Source organism: Impatiens glandulifera, chromosome 4 (assembly GCF_907164915.1).
Source record: "Impatiens glandulifera chromosome 4, dImpGla2.1, whole genome shotgun sequence".
Classification (NCBI taxonomy): domain Eukaryota; kingdom Viridiplantae; phylum Streptophyta; class Magnoliopsida; order Ericales; family Balsaminaceae; genus Impatiens; species Impatiens glandulifera.
Window position 1 is genome coordinate 56,047,106 of NC_061865.1, and position 11,477 is coordinate 56,058,582.

General features: G+C 31.9%; 1 protein-coding gene and 1 long non-coding RNA gene across 2 annotated transcripts; both read left to right on the forward strand.

Annotated features, from left to right (window-relative positions):
- The first annotated feature begins 758 nt into the window (after positions 1–758).
- On the forward strand, positions 759–2,710 carry LOC124936252. Its single transcript, XR_007099098.1, has 2 exons — positions 759–802; positions 950–2,710. It is a non-coding gene; the product is annotated as an uncharacterized LOC124936252 (long non-coding RNA).
- Positions 2,711–6,195: 3,485 nt separating this feature from the next.
- On the forward strand, positions 6,196–8,877 carry LOC124935971 (zinc finger BED domain-containing protein DAYSLEEPER-like). Its single transcript, XM_047476416.1, has 2 exons — positions 6,196–6,347; positions 6,705–8,877. The coding sequence occupies exon 2, from the start codon at positions 6,729–6,731 to the stop codon at positions 8,712–8,714; it is 1,986 nt and encodes a 661-aa protein (XP_047332372.1). The 5' UTR covers positions 6,196–6,347; positions 6,705–6,728; the 3' UTR covers positions 8,715–8,877.
- Positions 8,878–11,477: the final 2,600 nt, after the last annotated feature.

Below are 11,477 nucleotides of genomic sequence, written 5' to 3' on the forward strand. Positions count from 1 at the left end.
CAGAAACTAGAAGAAGAAGTTTTTCCTTCATATTATTTTTCCTTTTTTAATTTTCCAAATAATATAAATTTACACCAAAATACAAACAGAGACAAAATAAAATAAAGAACATCAAATGCACATGACATCATTGATCTTCATAAACTCTATGCTTGGATCCAAATATGATTAATATTACTAATTACACGCTTTTTAAAGTTAAACTCTTGTGAGCGGAGTAAAGACTAAGATTTCATAACTTCAAAGTCAATTTATTTATGCCTATTTATGGAATTATAGAGTCAAAATTGAGGGTCAATATAATTGAGAACATATGCAATCTAGTAGTTGACCTGCCTAATTTTATTATCTTAGCATTGATCACTTACCCAGCAAGGCTGGGACAATTAAAGTTTCCGACAGTTCGATGGACTGTTTGAGAGCCTTGCAAGAGTTTCGAGAGTTAATGATAGGAGAGAGCGATAGAGAGACTAAATTATTAAGAAAATTCATGATTAATCTTACAATTAACTACCAAGACACATGCATTTGCTAGGTTTTCCATTTAGATCAATCTAACCTGTTTATTAACTTGTAATTTCATGTATCCATTTGTTATTCTATTGTGGTTGAGAATTGAGATTAATATTTATACTTAATAAAAAAAGTAGAAATATTATTTATTTTAATTAAAAAAAAAGTAGAAATAAATGCAGAAGAGTCTACCGGTCCCCAGACGCTAACTCTTTATAAAGGGCATTGGAAATATTAAAGATATGCGATCCGTGGTGGTCCGTTACTCATCTCCAAATTTCTTGCTAGGGTTAGATTTCTCTCTCTAAAGAAGAGATTTTTATGATATTTCAGAAGATAATTCAAAGAAGAATTCACAAATCCTGTCATGATTTTCCACAGCTTTCTTGAACTACATCTCTCAAACATTGATCTATATTTCTCATTCTCTCTCTAGATCAAATCCATGGAAAGAAGAAGTTCAAGAAAGTTGTGGGAAACTATGGCAATTATGGATTTGGATGAATTGATCCAAGATTTTACTTACCCAGATAGTTAATTATCAAGGTAATTCTCAATTTTCATCTTTCCTTCAAACCCTATTTACCTTTACATGTATTAGATCAAAAGTTCATGTCTTTTGACCAAAATTCACTTGAATTAAGTCAATTCGTTGATAAATGATGATAAAGATGCCGAATTTCTTCATGGGTATCTTTTCTTTTCACTAATTCTCAGTTGAATTGCGAGAAATATAACTAAGAACTCCAAAATGATATTTTTACTGCAGGCATAGAATTTTACTGGGTTTTACTTAAATTTCAGTGAAATTAATCAAAGTGGTGAAAACTGAGCTAATTTTGCAGGGAAGATTCCCTGACTTTCTCACTTTCTCTCTTTCTCTCTCACACAGTAGACACACACACACGAGTATATAACTCAGAGTTCATCTTATTTGCCTTCTGTATCTGCTTTTTAATCTGATTCCCTCCATTTCCGTGGAAAAGGTTAAACTTTGTCTCCGTTAGGAAGTAAAAAAAACAATTTTACCCCTGTTCAGTCCCCACTTCAACTCTTATACATCTAAAAAAGATTGTTTCATCTTCTCATCATCAGCTTAGTATTCCTCTTTTAGCCCATTAATCCATACCCACAAAAAAAGTACTTTTTTTGTCTGAATTTTGATGTCATCTTTGATGATAAAATGTAAGTGATATGTCTGGTTTGTGATTATGTAACTGTTGTCTTTCATTTTTATTATTATTGTAATATTAAATGAACCGTTACAACCAACAAAGTCATGATATATTAACCTTTTTGAAAAGAAAAGAAACTTTCATTATGGGCAAGTGGTTCCTACAAAAAAAAAGGTGTTATCTTATCATGAAAAACTTTCAAATTAATTGACTCATGGTTTTCCAACAAACTCCTAACAACTTGAAGATCATGTCTTGATTTTGGTTCTTTTAATATCATAATTGACATAAATATGCAATTGCTTGTGATAAGGGAGATGGTTGTTGAAGCTCTTTTTGTGTACTTTAATGATCTTTTGATTAAATGATGGTTTAATTTGATAGTTTGGTAGAGTTGTTGTTATAACTAGATTGTATTTGATTTTGGGTTTCAACCCAAAGGAAAAAAAGTGTGAATTATGTGTGTTGAATTTTTAATTAATTAATGGGTGAGACAATGAGTTATGGTCGATTCACTTATCATGTAGGTTGCCAATGCTGTCATTTCAAACCTATACTTTTTTATCCAAATCTCACTCACTCACTTTTGTTTTTTTTTAAATAAAGATATCACAAATATGTATAAAGTGAGAGGTCCGGAATCAACACCAAACACTAGATCCTAAAAATCAGAATAGATCAACGTGTGCAACCAAAAAAAATGATAATAATAATAATAATATCGAGATCAAGATTCAAAGGACTGAAAAGTTATATCTCATGGTAAAAGACTCAAAGCTCCAAACCATCTTCATCATGTTGATGTGGGTTCTTGAAGATATATTCAAGTTAATCTTAGTTCATCGAGAACTTTGATATAGGATTTTGAAGTGTTGTTTTGGTTTATTTTCACTTATACTAGCTCAATTGACTATAGTTAATAGTTGATCATGTAATTTGTACTACTTTGATTTGTTTTTATGGCAATTAATACAACTTTTCGTGTTGATACATTCATCAATGAAAATGTAATCATTTTTTAAGAATTTATATCGACTAGGTTGACGTTCCTTTACATGACATTCTCTCGCAATCCTACACTAAACACATTTTCATCTCTACAAAATGGCGTGAGACTCCATAACATGTAATTTTTCATTGGTAGAGATATTTAAAAAAAATAAAATCATTTTAATAATACATAATTTTATAAAGCCCAAAATTATAGTGACAACCAACAAAAAGCTATTTAAGTGAAGTTACCACATTAGGTGGTCATTAATTTAATGGACAGACCAATAATCAACTTTAAAGGGACTTAAGAGGAAGCAAATAATTAAAGAGTTAATGATCTACACTCAAAATTTAAAGAGTAAAAAAGACATTGTTTTGGTAAAAAAAAATATGAGCACAAGATTTTTATTTTAAAAAAGGGGTAGCAAGAGGAATCCACTTCTCATGTGTCGAGTCAAAGAGGATTTGAAAGCCAATAGAGGATCCGAAAAAGAATTTCGTGAGGGGACGAAAGATATGCACAACCAAATAATTATTAAAGATGACAAAAAGTTTGGTTACGAGATTAAACAAAAGTGATGATATCAAATTTATTTATTAGCAAGTCATCAAAACCGTCAATAAGATCTAAGGAAATATTAAAGAAAGCAAGATGTTAAAGACAGAAAGAAAAGTTTACAAAATTCAGGACAAATTATGATAGGAAGAGGATGTTCTCCAAAGAGGGGCATGAAATTGGTGTGGAACAATCAATTTTGAATTTATTTGAAAACTGATTATTTTAAGTTTTTTGTTTCTTTCATTTTGTAAGAATTTTATCACAATTTATATTGTAAATGTTTTGTTTCTATTTTCATTATAATTTTGTGATATTCCTAATTATATGTATCAATGAAATGACTTCACATTTTAAAAAAAAGACAGATTTGTTTCGCTTGTATTTTGTAATAATTTTTGTTACAATTTATACCTTAAATATTTTATTTAACTATTTCATCATAATTTTGCGATGTTCATATATATATATATATATATATATATTTAAAAACACATAATCTAAAATAATAAAAGAAACAAAAGAAATAACGTAAAAAAAATTAACCTAAATAAAAAAATAATAATACATAAATTCGATCTAGCAATTCTAAGTTCGTCACACTTTAGTATTAATCTCAATATTGTAAATACATAAATTACATATTTATATAGTAATATGTTGGAAGTAGAAAGACCAAATTACCCTTCCAAACACATAAACAAAACAACATATCTACTTATATATTGAATAAGAATACCTATTGGGCAGGCATGGAAATATATGGAAAAAGAAAAAACTAATAAATAAACTATAAGATGAAAAAACCCAAATGGCTATAGCAAACTTGTTAAAAGTTAAAAAAAAAAAACCTCATATAATAACCACTATTGGATTACTTAGCTATCTAATGGCCAAATATTTCCTAATTAAAATGACTAACTCATACTAATTTATTAAATTTATCTTAAAATATATCTTTCATTCTATCCAAAGCCATGTAGAATATTAGTAACATAATGTTCCAAGTTACAAGCACTTTATCACAATTAAACAACATAAAAAAAGACGATAACATTGTCAGATAAAAATTCGAAAACATTTTAAACATCCAATATTGTAAGAAAACAAATTCATGATGAAAAACAACGTATTGACCAAAAGAAAAGGCATTGATAGAGTGTTTCGTCCCGTTAGGTGCCTCACCACCAAGAAAAATCAATCAACATCCCGAATCCCGAACTATAGAATAAAAACCTCAGACATCACCAACTAGATTTGGACCGTTCCAAATTTAGAACTCAAAAAATTAACCATAGTTTGCTTAGCTATTTGCTAGCCAAAATATTTCCTGATTAAAATGACTTATAATAATTTATCTTAAAATATACCTTCATTTGTTGAAACCATGAACAATATAGTAATGTAATGTTTGTCACAAGTTACAAGTCCAGTCAAAATTAAACATCATAAATAAGAACAACATCATCGTTATAGAAAAAAACTAACCGTCGGGTATGAATTCCCGACGAAAAATGACTACATCTTGGCTAAGAGGAGAAATCGACAGAGTATTTCGAGAAAAAATTTAGTGCCTCTCGTCATTAAGGAAAATTAACCGTTGTCCCACACCAAATTTGGTGCCTCGACATTTCTAAATTTGTAACCCATAACAAATTAACCATTGTTGGATTACTTAGCTATATGCATGCCTAATTAAAATTAGGCATAATGACTCATTTATAACCATAACCATACAAAACTTAGTAACCAAATATTTGTCACAAGTTACAATAATTAAGTACAAAAAATTCTATCAAAATTAAATAACATAAATAATAATAAGAACATCGTCATAAACAAAAATTCAAAATTTTCATAAACGTCGAGTAGCAGAAAAAAATTGACTTCCCGACGAAAAATGACATATTGGCCACGAGGAGGTATCAACGGAGTGTTTCGATCGCATTAAGTATCTTAACATCTTACAAAATTAGTTGACCTCACTCGCCAAACAATACAACAAGAAGATCTCACATCATCAAACCATATATGGAAAATTCTTTTGACTACTTAGTTATTTGTAGATCAAACTATTTTTCCTAATTAAAATGACTCATAATAATAACTTATTAAATTTATCTTAAAATATACTTTCACCATTTTGAACAACCATGCAAAATAATAGTAACTATAGCACATAATTTCTAATCAAAATTAAACAACATAAAAACGTCGAACAACTTCGTAATAGACAAAAATTCTAAAAACATCATAAATATCCGTTAGCAGAAAGAAAACGACTCCTAACAGAAAATGACATTTGTCAGAGTGTTTCGAACACCATTAAACCCTTAGCGTTACAGAAAAATTAGTCTCATCTCATTCCAAATTAATAATACAACAAGAAGCTCTACCATAACATCATCAACCATAGCTAGATAATTACCTAATTTGAAACAGTAATTAAACCGCTAACAAACTTATTAAAAAATTTGTAAAGCAAACCATCAAACATCGCTAACGACAAACTCAAAACAATCACGACCAACTTTATTAAACCTAATCTAAATAACGAATACACGCAACTACTCGACAACACGATTATTACTATCCGACCAAAAAAACAAATACAAATAATTTAATTACTTCTCAACTAATTTCCTAAAAAAAAAAATTAAATAAAAAAGTACAAAAATCCATATGACATCATTCATATATTTTGATTCCATGATTGAATAAAAAAAGAAAAAAAAAAATCAGAATTATTGAAAAAGTAAACCCCACCATAAAGAATGAGAAGGAGGTCCACTATATTAGGTGGGCTACATATTCCGAAACCCTAAATGGATGGGCTATGATCGGTCCATTAATTATCTTTTCCTTTCCGAAAGTCCAAAATTCAATTCGCTTGTAACCCTTGTTTTCATTTCTTCTCTTCTCTACAGACTCCTCTTTCAAGATCTTATCTTTTTACTTTCTTGTCCTTCTTTCCATAGATAAACTTACCAACCAAACATAAAGTCCAATTGGGTTTCTCGGGTTGCAGCCCAATTCCCTATCTCTCTCTTCTCTCTGCGAAACCCTAGATCTCAATCCTTTGAAGAAGATCTGCTTCTGGATCAGGCCAGGTTAGAACCTTAATTCAGATATGAAATCTTTTGTGTTTTCTGAAAATAATTTTGACCCGTAATCGTTTTACTTGTTTTCGATCTATTGGTTCTCTTATATGTTAAGTTGAAACTATATCTGTCCGTCGTACGTTATCTGATTTGTTTCTTTTCTGGTTTTCATCGGTCTTAACTCTTAATTGTCTCTATTCGCAATTGGGTCTTTGAATCTCCATGGACTTTGCATATTTTGAGATCTATTCGCAGCCCATAGTTTAGTAAAGATAACATCTTTGTAGTTTCTTCATCGATTGACTTGAATAGATGAGATCTGGTTCAGATCTGTTACTCAGTCGGGCTTTCTTCATTTCCTTTCAGGATTTGGAGTCTCCGATAGTTAAGATGGAGACAATTCCAACTGATAACAACGCTATCGTTATCGCGGCGGAACTGCCGGGCAAGCGCCGGAAAAAGAAATCCGTCGTTTGGGAACACTTCACAATTGAGACTGTCGGTGTTGGTTGCAGAAGAGCTTGCTGTAAACAATGCAAACAATCATTTGCTTACAGTACTGGTTCGAAAGTAGCTGGTACGAGCCACCTTAAACGTCACATAGCCAAAGGTTCTTGTCCTGTTCTTCTTCGTAATCAGCAGAATCAATTCTCACCCTTTAGTGCTCCATCTAAATTGGGTGGATCTGACCCACCAAAACGAAGATACCGAACTCTAAACCCGTCTTACCTTGGGTTCGACTCTGAACGATGTAGGCACGAAATTGCGAGAATGATAATCGTCCATGAGTACCCACTTCAAATTGTGGAGCATCCTATTTTCATTAATTTTGTGAAGAACCTCCAACCGAGATTTGAAATGGTTAGCTTCAACACTGTTCAAGGAGATTGTGTGGCTACTTATCTACGAGAGAAACAAAAGCTACAGAATATTATCGAGGGAATTCCGGGTCGAATCTGTTTAACCTTAGATATGTGGAATACGAGATACTCATCCGGTTATGTGTTTCTCACTGCCCAATTCATTGATAATGAATGGAAGCTTCACCGGAAACTTCTTAACTTCATTATGGAAATCTTTCCTGATTCTGATCTCGCCTTCAACCATTCTATTGCGGCTTGTCTCGCCGATTGGAACATGGAGGGTCGACTTTTCTCGGTTTCGATCAACCAACCATTGACTGATACTGGAATGGATAATATCCGAGTTTTGCAATCGCTCAAGAACCCGGGTATGCTCGGTGGACAGTTATTACTTAGCAATTGTCTCGCCCGGTCACTCAGCGAAACTGCCTTGGAGGCATTTCGGGTGGCGGAATCAACTGTCTTGAAAATAAGAGACTGCGTTAAGTACGTAAAGACTTCTGAATCCCATGAGGAGAAATTCTTCATTCTTAAGCAACAACTTCAGGTCCCGAGCTCGAAAACTTTGGCTATGGACGACATTTCGAAATGGAACACGACCTACGAAATGCTCATATCCGCCTCGGAAATGAAGGAGGTTTTTGCCTGTTTCGACACAATCGACCCCGATTTCAAATTCACCCCGACTATGGAAGAATGGAAGCAAGTCGAGACGATCTGCACTTACATGAAATTCCTTTCCGATACAGCCAATATATTAGCGTCTCCGAATCTCCAAACGACAAATGCCTTCTTCCACGAGGTTTGGAAGATCCAGCTGGAGCTGTGTCGAGCTTCAGCTGTGGAAGACCTATTCATAAGTGACATCGCAAAAGCGATGCGGGTTCCGTTTGACAATTATTGGAAAAACTGTTGTCTAGTATTGGCTATCGCTGTTGTGATGGATCCTAGGTTTAAGATGAAGCTTGTAGAGTTTAGTTTCTCGAAGATCTACGGTGAGGGCTCGGCTGAATATGTTAAGATTGTGGATGACGGAATCCACGAGCTCTTTTACGAGTACATGACGGAAGACAATGTTGGTGTTCGTGTTGGTGGTGGTGGTATCAAGATAGAAGGGTCGCCAACTAGCATGGGGGTTAACGATGCTTTGGGACTGACAGATTTCGATGTTTACATTATGGAGACTTCGAGTCAGCAAGAACGATCGGAGTTGGATCAGTATTTGGAGGAGTCATTGTTGCCTAGGGTTCATGAATTCGATGTTTTGGGATGGTGGAAGATAAATAAGATGAAGTACCCGACTTTATCGAAGATGGCTCGTGATATATTGACTATCCCTGTTTGCACTGTGGGTCCTGAATCGGTGTTCGATACAGATAGGAAGGAATTGGATGATTATAAGTGCCGGTTGAGGCCAGAGACGGCTGAGGCTCTTATTTGCGCGAAGGATTGGCTGAAAGCTGAACCGGTTGATATTTATAATGCTTTGGTGAAGATGGAATTTCCTATCTAAAGGTTATTATTATTGATGTTGTTAGACAGACTGTTAAATGCTAGTTTTTGTTTTTTGAATTGTGGTGTTTGATTTTAGACAAGTTAGGGAAAAGAATTGTGTACTATTGTTCTCTTGGGGATTTATTTGGAGGTACAGATGTTTCATGACTCAGTTTCGGTTTTTTTCTTGTGCTAGTTTTTAACTTTTTTTCTTTCTCTATTGCATTTTTATTAAGGCAATTACATGAAATGTGGAGGAAAAAAGACATTTTTGTAGGAGTTGTGATTGAGCTTGGTAGGATAGTTGGATTGATGCTTTTGGTCTATTGAGTAGGTTGAATGAACTAGGTCTTGTGAAAATACTGTCCTTAGGATGTTTATCTTGTTTTTAAGTTTGTCTTTAGGATGTTGATATCTTGTTTGTTGTTTGTAAGTTGCTTCAATACTAGAGATTGTTTTTTCATTTAATAAATTTGTTGCCAAAGAGAGAATCAAGACACTTCTGAAATGAAAACTCATGTTGGGTTGTATTTGAGGGAATCATGTAAATACCAAAATCGTTGTTTCTTTCTATTAGTGCATTTTATGATAAGTGTTTGATACTTATAGAAATCTTTTGTTACACGTTTTCTCAATAAACGATAGATCTTCTTAATGACAGAGGTGAGAAAGAATATGTAAAGATATTCAAGAAAAAGATAGAGAATGGAAGCTTTGGTTTGGAGTCGTCGCTAATTTTTTTCAAAAAAACTGTGCAAGATGCATTTGGAGAGATTCTTTATTGGTTGGATGTTTGATAACATCCTGGTGAGGGTTAAAACATCATGTTGTTCCTTCTATTTTGCTAACGGTACCATTTTGTAGGTATTACATGGGTTGACTTAAGTCAAGATGACTCGAGGATTCTATTTGACGACAAATTAAGCTAAAGGACACGACTTAATTATATCCTTCACTCCAAATGAGTAAGTTTTGAATTAAGTGGAAAGGTCTTTGTTGACATTTTTTGGTTTTAGGTGGTTCTCCTTCCTATGAAGGAAAATACAAGTTAGGAAAAGGAGTTATAATTTAGAGCCTAAATCTAGAACACTTTTAAGCTATTTTTGTTAAGTAAGTTCTAATCCTATAATGAATTGTATATAAAACTTTATAGATAAATATTCAATTTCTTTAAAACGCGAAAAACACATTATACCTTAAAGAGTACCCAAAATCATTCATTTATTAACGCCTTTTATGACATTCTATATAATTGATTTTTTATTTATTTATTTTCTTTTGATTACGCTCGTGTTAATTAAGATAAGTTAGATAGCTTAAAATGTTTGAATTCAAAAGAGAGCATACGACATTTAACCGATTAATTGGGCTGTATTTGAAATTTGGGATTTTCCTTGTTATTTTTTTTATAAATAATTATTTCATTTATATAAAAACAATTAAATTGAGCTTACAAAATTTACTAGCTTAAATTTGAATATTATTAATTTTTTTTAATAATAATCTTAAGCATGGGCTAGAAGCAACCTTTATTTTTTTTAGGTTTGTCAGGGGTTTTTCAGTTTGTCTAAGCACTAGGACAACGCAACCCTAAGCCCAACTGTCTATTTTTTTATTACTTGTAATTTGTAAATAATTAGGATAAGTTTGATTTGATTGGTTAGTATAAATTCACTTCATTGTTCAATGTAACACATTATTAATAAAAAAATATATGATAAAATGTCATTTGATTTATATATTTTGCATTAGTTGGTCGGTTATAAGTAATCTCTTATAATTTAATTATAACAATAATTTTGTTTTGTTAAATCAAATTCAGTATTAATTTATATGAATAAGTTAAATAAGTTTTGAAAAAGAGTGAATACATTTTTTTTCTTTCTCTGATATTGATCATTTAAATAGAGTTTCTCTTTACCGTAAAATGTTTATTATAAAAAATACTTATTAAGTTATTTTTTTTGAATAAATATTTGTGGATTTATGTGTAATATATATATATATATAATGATGTTTAATTTTTAAAGTGTCCGGATTGCCGGGTCGAGAGCTGTGGTTAATTTGGATACTTGGGTTGGATTGTGGGTTGACCCGCCTTTAAATTTAAAACGGTTAAAAATAAAATAAAAAATGCTAGAGGTATGTTTCGAACTTGCAACCTAATAAAACAAGTACAACTCTTTAACCAACTAGACTACAAAGACTTTATATTTTCTATTTAGCACCAAATTTGATAAACGCAAGACGTTTTAATATTAATATAAGTTCAATTTTTTAACTAACTAATATATATATATATAATGATGTTGAGTAAATGGATATTTGAGTTGGATTGTGGGTTGACCCACCCATAAACTTAAAACGGTTAAAAATAAAATTAAAAATGTTATTCGTAAATTTTTTTCACGATTTTTATGTTATTAATCGTGCAAATGGACGGGCTAAATGCTAGTTATTTAAATTTCATTTTAATCTATATTTTGAATAAAATAGTTGACTAAAATTTTCCCAAAAATATTATTGAAGATTTTCTGTCTAGGTTTATACCCAAATCCATAACAAATCCAAGTAGTGTTACTAAATTGTTATATTTGTGTAAAACTCACTGTTTGGGTTGGAACTAGGGTTGACAAGAATTGTGCCTTGGCTCGGGCTGTTTGGTTGCGCAGTAATTTCTTGCATGTGAGAGTAGGGATGGTAATCGGACAGATCGGAGCGTAAAATGTGTTTACCATCCCGTTCAATTTTAATTTTATTTTGGCGAGTTTTTTTACCATTT

Bases quoted from the DNA above. Each gene is read 5' to 3' on its own strand.
- LOC124935971 (XM_047476416.1), top strand. From the start codon at position 6,729: ATGGAGACAATTCCAACTGATAACAACGCTATCGTTATCGCGGCGGAA.